This window comes from Panthera pardus, unplaced genomic scaffold (assembly GCF_024362965.1).
Source record: "Panthera pardus isolate Hobbes unplaced genomic scaffold, ASM2436296v1 HiC_scaffold_8, whole genome shotgun sequence".
Classification (NCBI taxonomy): Eukaryota; Metazoa; Chordata; class Mammalia; order Carnivora; family Felidae; genus Panthera; species Panthera pardus.
In genome coordinates, this window is record NW_026527013.1 from 13,294,784 (window position 1) to 13,311,540 (window position 16,757).

The 16,757-nt window shown below is 56.8% G+C and overlaps 1 protein-coding gene across 1 annotated transcript in view; it reads right to left on the bottom strand.

The window, feature by feature from the left end:
• Positions 1-16,757, bottom strand: part of UNC13A (unc-13 homolog A) — a 60,983-nt gene that overhangs the window by 39,203 nt on the left and 5,023 nt on the right. The window contains exons 2-9 of the mRNA XM_053897142.1: positions 12,419-12,448; positions 11,450-11,549; positions 9,458-9,575; positions 7,821-7,944; positions 7,089-7,162; positions 5,204-5,258; positions 3,556-3,591; positions 193-400 (exon numbers count right to left, since the gene is read on the bottom strand). Of these exons, the coding sequence (XP_053753117.1) occupies positions 193-400; positions 3,556-3,591; positions 5,204-5,258; positions 7,089-7,162; positions 7,821-7,944; positions 9,458-9,575; positions 11,450-11,549; positions 12,419-12,448 (745 nt within the window). The remainder of the gene's footprint in view (positions 1-192; positions 401-3,555; positions 3,592-5,203; positions 5,259-7,088; positions 7,163-7,820; positions 7,945-9,457; positions 9,576-11,449; positions 11,550-12,418; positions 12,449-16,757) is intronic.

Here is a 16,757-nt window from a genome sequence, read left to right on the forward strand (position 1 = left end):
TCGTGAGATCTTCTTACAAGGTTTAGCGTAAAGAAAGGGCTCTACTACCCTACAAGAATGCTGCTTTCCTGGACCCGCTGACCTCCACCCTCAGCTCCCCCGGGTCCTCTACTCCTGTCCCCACTCTGGGACCCAGAGCCAGATACACGCACAGGCACACACACGGATCCCCTTCTCGAGCACCGTGGCTACCTGAGGGCCCGCGGCTCGGAGAACTCCTCATAACTGTGCATCGAGTCGCTGTAAGATTCCCGGGAGCCCAGGGGTGGTGGACGGACAGAATACTGGTGGACTGAGGCATTGGGCTGGGATGTGGTGTAATAGGGTGGCGGGATGCTGTTGCTTGTCTCGCTGCGATAGTCGCTGTCGCGATCGTCCACCGCGCTGTCAGGGTCATCATCTGGAAGAGAGAGGAGGGGAGGGGAGAGGGTGAGGAGGGGAGGGAGAGAGAGGGCGTCCAATGGAGGCCAACACAGTCTCCCAGACTTAGGGAGTCTTCGCTGTCTGCTAACCCAAGAAGAGGGATCTTTGCCAGAATGAATGCAGGATCTCGGGTCACGTTAACAGAAGTAGAGGCTGCAGGATAAGGGAGGTGAAAACCCTGCTTTGCCAGTCAGACTGGACTCCTAGTCTGGGGTCCAACGTAGGTCCTATAATGTGAGGGGGACAGGGGCAAATTGGAGGGTGTCCTTCGGCTCAAACGTGAGCACGGACTTGGCTAAAGAGCAGGCTTTCTGAAAGCACGATGAGTTTTTCCATCAGGCAGTGAGCTTCCCTTCCCATAAGAGAAGTCACACAAATACTCAGGGGGACGTTCAGAGGGAGATCAGGGGGACAAGGTTGGAGTATCAATTTCCTTTAACCCTCAGAGATTTCTCGATGTCCGAGGATGGGGTTCCTAGATCTGAGCTCACACGTGTGGGAACAAACATGGGGGCTGACGATACTATAGCCCTCGAAAAGGATTAGATTCTTAGGTCAGATTCTTAGATTCTTAGGCAAGACCATCGCGCACCCAGAATCTATGGCTGAATGGAGCAGGGCAGAGTGCTGAACTTCAAGTGTTTTATAAGCATTAAAGGGCATTTTAGTTTGGTTTGTTTTCCTTGATTAAAAAAAAGAACAGCGTCGAAGGATGCGAGATTGTGGTTAGGACAGTAGAGACTCAATGTATTTAAACGGCAACCCTTGAAAACAAATGGGCTGCAAAAGAAAAGAAATGAAAGCCCAGATTAGGTGGCCCAGGGCATGAATTGACCGGTGGTATTAAATGCCAAGGGGGGTGATTTGCCCCTTTTTAATGCCTTTAGGTTTCTTTGCTCGTGTTCCGGATGTTTCTGTATTTTTCTCGCCTTATTATTTTAATCTCCTAATTTTCCCCCCAGCTAATCGTGTCTGTTTCTATGTATTTGACAAATAGGTCCATTTTTTTTTTAATTTTTTAACGTTTATTTATTTTTGGGACAGAGAGAGACAGAGCATGAACGGGGAAGGGGCAGAGAGAGAGGGAGACACAGAATCGGAAGCAGACTCCAGGCTCTGAGCCATCAGCCCAGAGCCCGACGCGGGGCTCGAACTCACAAACTGCGAGATCGTGACCTGAGCTGAAGTCGGACGCTTAACCGACTGAGCCACCCAGGCGCCCCTAGGTCCATTTTTTTAAAATGGGGTGAACGGTGCGGGGGGGGGCGCCTGGGTGGCTCAGGTCATGATCTCACGGTGCGTGGGTTCGAGCCCCGCCTCCGGCTCTGTGCTGACAGCTCGGAGCCTGGAGCTGCTTCGGATTCTGTGTCTCCCCATCTCTCGGCCCCTCCTCTGCTCGTGCTCTGTCTCTCTCTGTCTCTCAATAATAAACAAACGTTAAAAAAAAATCAAGTTCATCCTTCATGTAAAAACCTATTTGGATTCATTCCCTAAGTTAGTTTGCCTTCTGAGAAACCTTGAATTCATTCTCCGCGAGCAAAGCCAGCCTCATCAAGGTCACTCTGGCCTCCTGGTTTCTCATCTGACTCGGGTCACTGTGACCTACAAGCTTTTTATCCTGCCCCTGTCGTAAGCGGCCACCATCTGATGTGCTGGGTGCCATCAGTGCTCGCATTTTAGGCAGAGGCAGATGTGAATTTCCACGGCTCAGGTCTACACGCATCAGGGTATAACTGGGAGGCCACGGGGGCCTGAAGCCGGGGATCTGAAATCCGGACAGAGTGTCCCCGTGGAATTCTGGACGAGTTGCCAACGTTACCGAATTGTTCCTTTGACCAGTTTGTTCGCTACCCAGTTTTCTGGGTGTAGAGCCTCTAACCAAACCGGCATCCCTTCTGCCCAACGGTCCTGGACCAGGCCAAGACGCTTCCGGCCAAACTGCCTGACGCTGCGGGTGTAGTCGGCAAACGGTTTTTGTTTGTTTGTTTGTTTGTTTGTTTTTCCGGACACATGGTCCAGTTTTGGGGGGCAAATTGCTTTCTGTTGGTTTGGGTTTTTTGGTTTTGTTTTGTTTTGTTTTGTTTTGCTACCACCCTGACTTCGCTTCCTCCCACATGGTTTTTGACCGAATTGCCTGCTTGCCCAGAGAGGCATTTTCAGCCACTTGTGTTTCGACCAACTGGCCCGATTGTCTTTGCGCCTCTCGACCCAGCGATCAGCTTTCGCCACGTTGGTTTTAACCAAAAATATCTCTGTTTGTCGACCGTGCCGTTTGTCTGTGGCAAACTGGTTGGTGCCGGGCCCTCTTGCTTGCCGAATGGCTTTTCTGGCTAAATGGGTTTTTGACAAATTGTTCCGGATCAAAGTAGCGGTAAACATTTCCCCTGGTCCCGGAGGGAAGGGGGGAGCGGGGTCTGGCCGTCAGGTTATGGGCACTGGTGGAGGCGTTCCTAGTTGGTGGGGTAAAGGGAAGGAGGGAGATTCACGTTCAGGCCATAAGCCTGGACTTTTCTGGAAGGGGCAAGACATGGAGGAAAGGGAGCTATTCCTTGGGGAGATAAATGGGCACCCAGTTGTTGGGGGAGGGGAGGGCTGGTCTCCTTCCCCCGGGGTTAAATTGGAGGAAGATGGCAGGGGCCTTTGGGAGCTGAGGTCTCTGAAGTGACCCGTGCCCGGGGTTCCCTGCCCATCTGCTCTTTCAAAGACCCTCTCCCCCCATACCTACCCCCCTCTGAGTGACACTGGGGCCCATTTCCCGGCAGAGGAGGAAGGTGGGGAGACAAAAGAGAGGAAGGAGTCACAGGAGAGGAGATGACGTTATACACGGGGAACAGGGGGGAAGGGGTCACAGTGCCCAGCTGGAGACAGACAGGTCTCTGGTCGAAATGCCCACTCCTCCCGGCTGAATCCCTCTACCCCGGTAATGGTGCCCGCTCCCGAGCGAGCAGAGCAGGACCCTCGAGACAGACGTTAATGGTCAGGGACAGGAGGGCACAGGCGGGGTCTTATCAGTCCTCAGGCCCCCCAGCCACCGGCTCCCTGATTCCCTGGCGGTCGCACAGGGGGGGGTCTCAGGGTTGCCAAGGCCCCCACCTCCCCATGGCCTCCCGGAACATCAAGCTGAGTACTTACTGTGCTGTTCACCCCAGCCAAAATAATTCCAGTTGCCTACAAAGAGAAGGGGCAGAGATAATAAAAGGGAGCAGGCAGAGGGGGGGGCACGGGGAGGGGGACTCCCCCATCCTCCCCATTTTCCCCTTCTCCTCCTCCCACCCCAGGACTTCGATCCCCTCCTGCCCCGAGCGTCTCCTCAGAATATCACTCTAACACCCCTGACATTTGTGCTGCCTTCGGTCATCGAGGTGGGGTAACCGCATCCCTCAAAGAGGCCACAGGCTCAGCCAGGAAGTGATAAAGGGGACATTCGGGCCCAGGGTTTTACCACCCTGAGCGCTGGAGTCAGCACTCCCACTCCTGCCCTCCCCCTTCCGGCAAACAAGGAAAGAAACCCTGGACTGGAAATCCTACACTTCGAAATACCACCACCAACCCCCCCCACCCGCCATTGGGTGGGGTTTAATAATTCTGTTCGTTTGACAGGTGAAGGCATAGGGCTCAGAGAGGTAGAGTGAGCAGCCTAAAGTCACACAGCTTCTGAGCATCAGGACCGGGGAGAGAACCGCATTTCCCCCCATTCCCTCAACCCCAGCGTCCCCCAGCATCTTGGGAAAAATGCCTCGGGCCAGAATCCTGACACCGGGCTGCCTCCTCCATGAAACGGAGGCGACAAACTGTTCCCAAGAGAACTTGGAGGTAGAGGCTGAGGGGTAAGGTAAGTCTCCGTTCCCAGACTGAACCCACCCCTTGCTTCAGTCCACCTGTCCAGGAGTCACCTATCTGCTCCTGCCTGATGCTGTCCCCACCCCAACCCTTCAGTGACCCCGTTCGCCACCAGGGAGGGGGGTTGTAATTTCCTCAGGGCGGTGATGACCCCTCCCCAGGTAGGGAAGTCAAAGGGTTTCTCGATAGCAGCCCCAAGAAATGAGGTCCCCCAAGTGCAGTCCCCCCCAGCCCCTCCACTTCGTGGTTACCATCCTGGGCATATGGGGGGTCGACAACGCATACAGGGGAGACTGGGGGGGGGCGAAAGAGGGAAGGGGGAGCAGGATGGAGGAGAAAGAGGTTGAAAGGTGGGGGGGGGCAAAGTGCCACGGGTGGGGTTCTGCCCTGAGACTGTATGATTTGTCCCTTTCTCCCCACTCCAGAGGACTCGGAGGGCACTTTTAGGAGAGAGACATCTCCTTGGCCCAGGCGCGACTGGCCTGGGTGCCTCTGAGTCTCCGTAAGGCCAAGGAGGATAAACCCCCCTGCAGACTTCAGCCTCGACAGAGGGGCAGCGGTCAGAGGCACGGAACTGTCATTGCCATCAACAGATGCGGTGCAGTGGACCGGCGAGTGACACGAAAGGGTCTGCCAAGGGTTTTTCAAGTCTCTAGGACTCCTCTGCGTGCTTCCAACAGGCCTCAGGGTTGAAGGCACTGTCATGCCCTCTTTCACAGAGAGGGGATCCGAGGGGGACACCGGCAGGCCTGCGACCACACAGCAAGGCAGGACTCGCATTCAGGTCCCAGGTCTTTTCTTTCCACTGCACCGTGAGCAGGCGTCGTGCGTTCTTAGGACCTGTCCTCTGGAGGGGAGTGGCCCGTGACACAGGACAGCCCCGGGTGGGGGAGGGACGAGGGTTCAGCTGATGCCCAGGGAGGACTCGAGAGATACTTACAACACTGGTTGCTGGGGACGGGGAGAGGCTTGTCTTGTTCATCTTGGAACGAATACTGAGAGGGAGGGAAGGAGAGAGGGTGCCTCTCAGGAAGGGACAGAAGCCAGGGGACCAAGATGGCCCTCTGCTCTGTTCCATTCTGGCCCCCCCCCCCCCGCGGCTTCCCAAATCCCCTCCATCTGCAGGAGGAGGATACAGATGTCCACAGAGAAAGACACACACACACACACACACACACACACACACACAGAGTGAGAAACAGAGACGCAACAGCAAAAAGAAACACGGATGAGAGAAAGGAACAAATAGACGTGGGGGCAACCGAGGCAGGGAGCGGAATAAAGAAGACGAGACAGGAGGCTGGACAAAAACGGTTAACTTGTGAGTGTCGCCCGTTTTGGGCTCCACCTCCCGCGGGACAGAGCTCTGGTCTTGCGCGCGGTTTCTTCCTTGCCTTCGCCTTCGGAAGGCTGTTCTTCTGGACCTCAGTGGCTCTTTGTGCGGTGATGACGCAGAGCCACGAAGAAGACGGGGAATGTCACGGAAGAACAGGGGGGCAGGGGCGCCTGGGTGGCTCTGACGGACACGCGTCCGGCTTCGGCTCAGGTCACGATCTCGCGGTTTGTGAGATCGAACCCCGCGTCGGGCTCTGCGCTGACAGCACAGAACCTGCTTGGGAGTCTCCATCTCTCTCCCTCTCTCTCTCTGCCCCTCCCCTACTCTCTCTCTCTCTCTCTCTCTGCCCCTTCCCTACTCTCTCTCTCTCTCTGCCCCTCCCCTACTCTCTGCCCCTCCCCTACTCTCTCTGCCCCTCCCTTACTCTCTCCCTCTCTCTCTGCCCCTTCCCTACTCTCTCTCTCTCTGCCCTCCCCTATGCTCTGTCTCTCTGCCCCTTCCCTACTCTCTCTCTCTGCCCCTCCCCTACTCTCTCTGCCCCTCCCTTACTCTCTCCCTCTCTCTCTGCCCCTCCCCTACTCTCTCTCTCTCTGCCCTCCCCTATGCTCTGTCTCTCTGCCCCTTCCCTACTCTCTCTCTCTGCCCCTCCCCTACTCTCTCTGTCTGCCCCTTCCCTACTCTCTCCCTCTCTCTCTGCCCCTCCCCTACTCTCTCCCTCTCTCTCTGCCCCTTCCCTACTCTCTCTCTCTGCCCCTTCCCTACTGTCTCTCTGCCCCTCCCCTACTCTCTGTCTCTGCCCCTCCCCTACTCTGTCTCTCTGCCCCTCCCCTACTCTCTCTCTGCCCCTCCCCTACTCTCTCTCTGCCCCTCCCCTACTCTCTGTCTCTGCCCCTCCCCTACTCTCTGTCTCTCTGCCCCTCCCCTACTGTCTCTCTGCCCCTCCCCTACTCTCTGTCTCTCTGCCCCTCCCCTACTCTCTGTCTCTCTGCCCCTCCACTACTCTCTCTCTGCCCCTCCCCTACTCTCTCTCTGCCCCTCCCCTACTCTCTCTCTCTCTCAAAATACATAAACTTTCAAAAAAATCTTTTTAATTAAAAACTAAAGAAACAACAGGGGTACAGAGGCCAGAGCTAGTGGGGGAAGGAGGACTTTGAAGAAAGTCCGAACGGGTGACCCAAGGAGTTGAGGGGTGTGGGGCGGAAAGCGGAGGTACGGACTGCCGCAGGGCCCCCATGTCTCCTCGAGGGCGGGCGTCTGGCAAGGGCAGGACTTGAGCCGATTGAAATCAGTTGGTCATCGGGGGACTCTATGCCCCTCGACGCCATCCCTGCTTTGAGACGGGACCCAATGAGTCGCCGATGTCGTCCAGTTAGGGACGCAGACATGGGGAGACCCGTGGAGAGGGACGAGCACGTGGGGAGACAGAGAGACAGACGCAAGAAGAACAGAGTCGTCGTCCCCCCCCCCCCCGCCCCCCTCCAACGCTCACCTCATCCTGGTCCCGCATGGCGTTCAGCTGCTCCAGCTTTTTGGCCCAGTAGCGCGCTTCCTCCTCAGGGATGTCTGGAAGCGGAGCCCCGGCTCTGAGTCTGGAAGCCCGCCCTGCCCCTCAGCCTTCACCCAGTGCACCCTGCAGGCCCAGGGGCTGGTCTCAAGGGGGTGGAGGAAGAGGAAGGGAGAGCAGGGCGAGCTCCCATCCCTCCCCCACCCCCCCCCCAGGCCGCCTTGGGAATGAACGGTGGGTGACATCCCTTCCCCCCCCCCCCCGGCCGCCTTGGGAATGAATGGTGGGTGGCCGAGGAGAAGCTCGTGGCGTCACAAGGGTCAGGGAGCCACGGGTCCTCGGAAAGATGGTACGCAGATGACTGAGCTGGGTCCAAGAAAGCAAGAGGGGCTTCTCTGTGTCTCTGTCTCTGTTTATCTCCACACGTCTCTCTGACTCTGTCTCTCCTCGTATCCCCAGCTCACCAAGGACCAGCCCGGCACAGCTCAGACCCAAGCCCCATGGGTCAAGAAGCAACTGGCTGCCTGCTGGTGACCTAGAGGGCCTGGGACGTGCTCTGCGCACGGCAGACACATGGCCCGCTGCCTCGCTGCACCTGCGAAACTCTCTCTTCTGGAGAGAGGAAACTTCATCTTCAGAACAAAGGGCGGCCTGAAGCCACCCAGGCCTGGCCGTTCTCCTGGGCCTGAGGAGGGTCCTGTGCCCCCCCACACTCACCTAAAGGCAGCTCGAAGCGGGTGTCAAGGAGGATGCGGTGGAAGGTGGGGTCCTTGGTGCCGCAGATCTCGCTGTCCGCCATGATGACCTGAGAGTCCAGTGTTAGCCACTCTCCAGGGCCCTCCTGGGGGTTGGGATGGGGTGACAGGGCCCAAAGTGACACAGGGTGGAGCAGGGATCCGCCGCACGCCGGCCAGTGGGCCCCCTACTCTCACAGAAGATCCCCTTCGCCTCACCTCACTCTTACCCCGAGAGCAAGGGTCGTGCCCCACTTTACAGATGAGGCAACTGAGACTCAGAGAGAAGGTCCCAGTCCAGGGCCACGCGGTAGGTCAAGGACGCAGAGAGAAGGCCCTGTGGGGCCAGGGAGCGGGGGTCTGAAGCTCGCGTCGCTATTCCTCATCTCTGGTGAGGCGTATGTGGCCCCCGCTTCGAATAAAAGCCCTGAAGCCCAGCCAGGGGAGAACCCCCACCCCAAGCGAACAAACCAGACCCGCCGTCACGGGAGACAGAGCCAGACACAGGCACCTCCAGCCCAGAGAGTCAAGGGCAAAGCCAGAGGAAGGGAGGGGGCAGGGGCATCCCGAGGGAAGTTAGGGAAGATTTCCTGGAGGAGAGGACATCGGAGCTGGGCTTAGACGGTGATGGAGAGGATAGTTGAAGCCCAGGGAACAGCATGTGCAAAGGTTCAGAGGCCATCTTTGGGGCCCATAAAGGGTGGAGGTTGGGGTGTGGGGGGAGCTGAGGCTGGCAACGTAGGCAAGTGCCATCAAGAAGGCCTCCCGGTGCCTGGGGCACCTGGGTGGCTCAGTCGGTTAAGCGTCCGACTTCAGCTCCGGTCATGGTCTCACGGTTTGTGGGTTCAAGCCCCGTGTCGGGCTCTGTGCTGACAGCTCAGAGCCCGGGACCTGCTTCGGATTCTGTGTCTCCCTCTCTCTCTGCCCCTCCCCTGCTCGTGCGCTGTCTTTTAAAAATGAATAAGCGTTAAAAAGAAAAAAAAAAAAAAAAAGAAGGCCTCCCAAAGGAGATGGGCAGAGATAGCAAGAAAAGGTCCCAGGGTGGTAAGATCCCCCTGGGTTCAGCATGAAGGGGCGGAGGGGAAGGGGTGAGGCTTAAGGCCAGGAGGCCAGGGAGGAGGCCAAGCTTACGGTCTACCGCCTCCGGGGCTGGTGCAGCCTTCCCCCCGCACAAAGTGCTCATTACCCACAATGTGTCCCTTCTCTCTCTTCCATCGGAATACATCTTCAGCAAGGCCACGGCCTGTGTAGCTTAGGACTACATTTCCCAGACTCCCTTGCAGCTAAGGGTCCGCTCGACTAAGTTCTAGCCAATAGGCTATGAGCGCAGTGCGGTGAGCCTCTTCCAGCTGAGGCCCTTAACCAAGAGGGTGAGCCCCCTCCCTGGCCACCTTTTCTCCCCTTGATAGCAAAGCAGACGTAACGGAGATCCTTCAGCAGCCGTCCCTGGCTGCACAGGGAGAAAGGCAGAGCAACAAGATGGAAGTTTAGACCCTAGTGACTTTGGAGTCACCATCACAAATGTGGTTGGCGGATGGAGATGCGCGTCCGTCGTGTTCAGGCCACTGGCCTCTGGGCCCCTCCAAGGCGCTCTTCCCCAACCCTTGACCCACCACTCACTTCGTTGGACTGGCGGATGGTCCGCAGGGGAATCCACACGGTGCCCACCATCGTGTCCCAGATGAGACCCTTGTTCCACACCTCTACCGTCAACCCCAAATCCAGGCGGTTAATCTCACTGTGGAGAGAGGGGAGGGGCATGAAGGGGTAGGAGTGAGGGGTGAAGTCTCGGAAAAGTCCGTTCACCTGCCTTATCTTAGGACACACAGCCAACTGGAGTTCAACCCCAGGCCTGGACGAGGCCTACCAGGAAGGTAACACAGTAATCCTTGTGTTACAGAGGGGAAACTGAGGCCAAGGGGCTAAGTTACATGCTCAGGGTATCACAGCAGAACCAGAATTTTAACCCGGGAAGGTATCACCTCTCCTGAACCCCCAACTCCCTTGGCCCTTCCTGGAGCCCTCAGGCCCAGAGAGTACTGGCTAAGGGAGGAAGAGGCTCAAACACTCTCTGTGGCTCCCTATTACCCCAGGATAAGGGCATTCAGGATGCCTCCCTCCTTCCCAATGTCACCTCCATCCAATCATATGGGGACAACCCTGAGAATATGAATGATATCACCTCTAAGCACTTTTCTCGCAGGACCCACCCTGGAAATAGCAGATTGGGAGGAAAACCTTGGGGAATGTCCCCCTTCACTGAATTTACCAATCTACCAGAGATTTGTCTCGAGGACTGTTCTCCTTGAGTGTATCTGTGACCTGGCCGTTCAGTGACTGGTTTCCAGGGGGTAGGGGACCACACTGTCTCTCCTCTTCCACATCTTCCCTGGAACCTGCAACTCTCATTCTTTCCTCAAATTCCTCTGCTCCAGGGTCCCAACTCTGGGTTCTCTCATGGCCTCCACCACTGCTCGTCCCCAGTCAGGCTCTGCTCGGGGGGTTGAGGGCTGCCTGGGTCCAAATCCCAGCTCTGCCAGGTATGAGCTGTGTGACACTGAACAGGTCGCTCTGCCTCTCCAGCCTCTGCCTCATCTGTAAAATGAGGATTGAAATAGCGCCCTCCCTCCCAGGGTGTGTGTGTGTGTGTGTGTGTGTGTGTGTGTGGCGGGGGGGGGGTTGATTTAATCAAAGCCTTAGAAGGGGGCCTGGTATTTTGTTGGTCATCATCAGAGAAGATGGGGTGTCATACGGGGCGCCTGGGTGGCTCAGTCGGTTGAGCGTCCAACTTTGGCTCAGGCCATGATCTCACGGTTTGTGGGTTCGAGCCCCGTGTCGCGTTCTGTGCTGACAGCTCAGAGCCTGGAGCCTGTTTCGGATTCAGTGTCTTCCTCTCTCTCTGCCCCTCCCCCACTCAGGCTCTGTCTCTGTCTCTCTCTCTCTCAAGAATAAATAAACATTACAAAAATTTTAAAAAAAGGAAAAGAAATCACACAAATGACTAAAATAACACTTGGTGGCTAGACCTGAAACTGCCCTCCAACTGAAGCTTGGGGCTGTGGTCGGGGAGGGCTTCCCTGAGGAGGTGACACCGGTGAGACCCAAAGGACAAGATGGAGCCTGCCAGGTCCGGTGGGAGCGGTGGGGGAGAGGAGAGAAGAGCAAGTGCAAAGGCCCTGGGGCAGGAACAAGCTGAGCCAGAAGAGATGGAGGCAGATACTGGCAGGAGATCACAGGGGCCGGGCCGGGAAAGGGGGTGCTAGGGAGAAGAGTGTGGGTTTTGTTCTGAGGTTCACAAACCATGAGCCATGGGCAAGTTTAGAGAGTGACAGGATGTGATTTGCAGTTTTAAAAATATCCCCCTGGCTGCCTGGAGGAGAACAGATTGCCGGGAGGCAGGAGGCGGGCAGCAGCAGGAGGCCAGGGGCGGAGGCTGGAGGGCAGCGGGGACTTGGCTGGTGGCCACGGAGATCAAGAGGCTAAGCCGATGGCTGGCCGCGGGGCCGCGGGAGGAGGGAGCGGAGTCCCAGACAACACCCGGGTGTCCGGCTCGCTCTGTGGGACCAGCAAGCGAGGCGACAGGCCCTGCTAACTCAGTCACTGCAAACTCACAACATGAAATCCTGTTCCCAGCTGGGCTGGCTGCCCCGCACCGCGATGGTCGTGCTCTTGACATTTTGCACCTTCAGGGTCACATACGTGTTGAATTTCTCTGCAGTGGTGAGAGCAGGGGTCAGCACAGGGGCCCAGGGAGTCCCCATGCCCCTTCCCAAGCTCCAGACGACCCTCTTATAATCCCCCGGGGTCTCCGTGTGCTTGGGGCCACGGTCCAATAACCAGGTCCAATAGACGGAGATGTTTCTGTGCCTACAGCCCAGGCTGACCCCCAGAGCCCCTCCCCTGCCCCAGTCCCTCAGAGCATAAGGGAAGGGCCTTGTGGGATTTGGGGGTGCCTAATCTAGCTGCTTAGAAATGACTACGTTCAATAGCTTTGGTTTTTCAGATGGGAGGACTGAGGCCCTGGAGAGGGGAACAAAAATGACAGTAAGGGGCGCCTGGGTGGCTCAGTCAGTTGAGCGACCGACTTCGGCTCAGGTCATGATCTCACAATTTGTGGGTTCGAGCCCCACGTCGGGCTCTGTGCTGACAGCTCAGAGCCTGGAACTTGCTTCGGATTCTGTGTCTCCCTCTCTCTCTGCCCCTCCCCCACTCATGCTCTGTGTCTCTCGGTCTCAGAAATAAGTAAACATTAAAAAATATTTTGTTTAAATGACAATAAGAAATTCCCTTCGCCTCTCCGAGCCTCACTTTTCCCACCTGTAGCCTGATCTAGGAGTCCCAGCCTGTCTCTTAGGATCCTGGGAAGGGCTGTTGGCTCAGGGTGAGCCCCACCTCCACTGGATTCTCCAGGGGATGGCTGGGGAGACTCTGGGATCACAAGCCAGGTCTGACACTCTGTGATGCTCAGCAGACAGGCAGCCCAAGTCCCCTGTCGCTGGCTCCGACCCCCTCCCCTATGTCTCCAAGACACAGACAGACAGACAGACGACACAGGACAGGGCAGGAATAGAGGCCACTTACCTTGGGCACCATCAAACTTGGCTTTTTTGACTGTGGAGAGAGACAGAGATAGGGAAAGGAGATGGGGAGAGAGGTGGGGAGAAGAGAGAGACAAAGACACCGAGATGGAAATAGAACAAGACAGGCAGAGAGGACAGGGACGCAGAAACAGAGACAAAGAAAGGCAGAGACAGAGAGCAAAAGGGACCGATGGAGAGATCAAACAGAAAACAAAAACGAGAGAGAGAGAGAGAGAGAGAGAGAGATGAAATCAGAGACAGAGACAAGAAGAGGCGAAACAGGAAGGAGAGGAGGGAGGCAGGGATGAGAGGGAGAGAGAGAAGCCATCAGACAGATGAGCACAGGCAGACCTCAGGGTTGAAGGAAATTTGGACCCTGGGAGCAGTTTCTGCCCCCTTTCCCTCCCCATCAAACTCCCCCCCAGATCTCCCCCACCTCTGGCTGTGCCTTTCCCCACAATTGAAAGGGATTCAAAAGAAGGAGCTGGGCAGGGCACAGGAGAGGCCTCCCACAGGAAGCCCTCCAGGATTGCAGCAGTGAGAGACCAGTTAGGGAGGAAGAGAGGTGGGGAGAGAGGAGAAAGGCGATCTCCAGTGACCCCCATGCCCCTGTCAGGCCAGTGAGGCTTCTCCCCCAATTATCCAGCTCAGTCTGTCCTACCAAATGCCCCCCCGGGGTTGAGGTCTCATGTTCAAACGGGACTGGGCGATGTCGCACAGAACCGCCCAGAGACCTGGCTCCTTAGTGCACAGAGAGACATCCGAACCCCCGCCGGGAGGTTGTTGCGGCTTGTCCAGCCCAACCCGCCGACGAAACGTGAAACCCAAATATGTGTCGGGTCCCAGGTGGTCCAGTCTCTCCGTGTTTCACGTAACCCCACAGTCCCAAGGGAGTCAAAGCAGTTCCACTCTTCCCTGGCTCTTCTCGCGGGATGCGGAACTTACATTCAACATCTCTCACACCCTGCAGCTGCCCCCGACATCCTTCCCCGCCACCCACTCTGTATCTCCACCCAAACCCTGCTTCCCCACTGAGCCCTTCCTCCTGTTTTCCCCCATCCTTTTCCCTTGTTGCTTTTCGATGTACGTTGTGGTTCCCACGGGCAATACACGCACATTTTGCAAAATCCAAGGCGCCCCAGAGATTGGTACGCGACGAGAACAAGGCTCTTCCCACCCCAGGCCCCACAGTCCCCGCCTTGTGCAGTCCACACTACCGGCTCCTTCCAGGGCTACAGGCACACAGTCTGTGATCCAGCAGCCGTGTGCACGTGTGCGTTATTTTACTTCCTACGCCAATGGCAGCATTCGACACCCTCTGTAGAAATTTGCTGTCTCTCAGGACGGACTGAAGAGTGTGTGCAAGCGAGTCGGAGGATAAATTCCTAGAAACAAAGTTGCGCGGCTTGCTATTCTTTCTTTTATTCTGAGAGCCAAGTTCAGGCCTTTTGTGGGCAAATGCCATGACCTCCCATCTTGGGGTCGTATCTCTGTCCACATCGCTTGAATTTCTGTCTTGCAAAAGCATCCAAAAGATACCAATGAAGGGAGAATTCCCATCAAGGGGGGGGGGGAGGTGTGGAGTGGTTTTAAACACTTGTCAGTAAATACTGTTTGTTCCTGTCACAGACAGACGGTGCAGGCGGGTGGGGGGGGGGTGGGGGCTGCGGGGGCGGGGGATTGACGTCCAGAAGCACAGCGAACCCCCCAGAGTCGCAGAGCAGGAGGGAGAATGATCACCTTCCTATACTACTGCCCACCCCCCACCAAACTTCAAATGCAGATGGGCTGTGCCTCGTACTCAACACCCCTGGGTTTGGGTTTGGCAGGTTGAAGTGCGGAAGGAGCCCTCGGCTGGACCTTGGGAGAGGCGAGCACTGGTTCAGCACGGAGTCAGGTGGAGTCAGGTTCAGCCTATGGTGCTGTGTGAACCCGGGCAGGTGAACCCCCTTCTCTGGGCTTACTCCATCTCTCTCTTTCTGGTTTTCTAGATCTGGCTTTCTCTCTGTTTCCTGCTGTATTTTATCTCTGCGTCTCTGTCTCTCTTTGTCCCACACCCCAAATCAGTCACCGTGTCCTGTCTTCCTCACCTTCCCATTCAAGACACGTAACGGCATGGGCAAAGGCCCCTCTCTTGAGTACATGCTCAGCTCCTGCCCCAATGCCCCCTTCTTGTACCTTCAGCCCCACTCAGCCCACAGGGAGCTCAATCACCCAGCTCCTCACCCCTGGGGCTGAGTGAAGCTCAGGGACCCTTAGGAGGGTGCCCTCTCTGAGCTCTCTGAGCTCTGCCCCTGGTCTGTAAAAAGGGACCCAGAGCAGGAGCCGCAGGTGTCCTTCCTAGGGGACCCCCTGCTTGCATTCCTGTTGATTGGGAAGGGCGGAGCAGTGATGGTGCAGAGGCAGGGGCCAGGCAGGGAGGAAGGACGGAGAGGGACACAGACAGAGGCTGAGGAAGGGGCACGCACGGAGGGATCAGCCTGGCGGAAGGAAGAAAAGGAGAGAGGAGGAAGGGGGGTAGATAACAAGTCATGAGAGTCGGAGACAGAGATGCAGAAAGAGGGAGACACACAAATGTCCGCTAGGGAGGGCCAGCGAGAAGGAGAGGCAGAGTGGGGAGAGATGGGTTGGAGGGGGATCTGAGGGGCTGATTGGTGTCTAGCCTGGCCTGGCCCGCAGATCCCGCTCTGGGTCCCCTCACCGGGGATAGAGCTCAGAGAAGAGGCCAGTCATCCAAAGTTTGTCCTTCATCCTCTCTTCCTGGGCGGGGATGGGGTGACTCTCCCTGTCTCCATTCTCCTGGTTCTGTTTCTCTTCCTCCCCTTCTCCCCCATCTGACTGTCTCTGTCTCTCTTGTCCCCTCTCCCTCAGACTACCCACATTCTTCCCCCTTAAGCCTCAGTGGGCCGGAGGGTGATGAGCTCAGTTGGGGCCCACCAGCAGTGGACAGATTGCTAGAAGGCTCTAGCCCCGAAAGCTGTGGCCAGGCTCTGGCCTCCAGGACCCTTGAGTGAGTCCGGGATGAGGACATCACTGTATATTCCTTACTGAGAACTCAGAGGCAGGAGGGGGAGATTCGGGGGTGGGGCTCAGAAAGAAACATGGTGGGGGGAGGAATCAAGGAAGGGGCTCAGAGTGGGGAGAAGGACTCAGGGGGGCATGGGGTATAGGGTAAGGGGTGCAGGGGAGAGGACTAGGAAAGGAAGCTCGAGAGCTGGAGGAAGGTCTTGGTGGGGAAGGGGGACTCAGGAAGGCAGAGAAGCGATGTCATCAGGGGAGGGGCTCAGAGGAGGAGAGGCCTCAAAGGGAGGGAGGGGTCTCAGGGCAGGAACCAAGTCTAGGTCCTTCTGTCTTTCCCCCTCAGTAAACGGTCCCAGTCACTGTCGCCTTCACCACCGTAGTCATCACGTCTCTGCCCGGCCACTCCCTCCCAACCCCCCTCGCTGCAGTATCGGGGTCAGCGGGGCGGAAGCGCCACCCCTCCCCGCGAGCTCCTGGTCACACGCACAAGGCTATTTATAAAGTGAGCACAGAGGGCGTGGGCGACGCGACAGCTGGGAGTGACGGCTGGGGGAGGTGCACACTGCTGGCCCCTCTGACAGGAGGCTGGGGAGACACCGTGTCACGACGGTCAGCAGCCTGCGCGGCCCTTGGGGACCCCATCAGCCCTGACTGATTAATGTGGTTACACAGGCAGATGCTGGCCAGGGCAGAACCCGGGAAGGTAGGCACAGGGGCTCAGGCTTCAGGACTTCCATAGGCGCCGCCAGGCTCTGCATCTAGGAAATGGAGCGAAGTAGGGCCTTCTCCCCTTCCTCCTCCCCTCTTTCTCCCTCCTCCTTCTGCTCCCCTTTCTTTTTAGTCATTATTAGAATCGGCATTATTATACTGCCATTGTTACTGTTTTTATTATTACTCTCACCAGCATCATTACTATTTGTATTATTTGGTTGGATTCTAAGTGTGCCCCTGGTCTGGACAACCCGGGAATTGAGGGGCACCTCCTCCTTGACTTGCCAGGCCTGGGGTGGGGGCGGGGGAAGCGTTGGACCCCAACCATCAAGGGAAGCATCAGGAAGCTCCCTTCAGAACATGCTCACTGGGTGTTGGCAAACACTACAAGATGGAGTAGGAGGGAAGGGAAGCATAAAGAATTCAGAAATTCATCTTGAGATATTTGGCGGTTTTATACGTGATGCCAACGGCCTATATGAGTTTTGTGATAAGGACACTGGCCCCACTGGCTTTCATCTGGGAGAGAGGACTCCTACCTTCCATTAACGGAAATAAGCCAGAGCCCAAGTGGGGATTTCAGTGTAAAAAAACAAACACATCAAGAA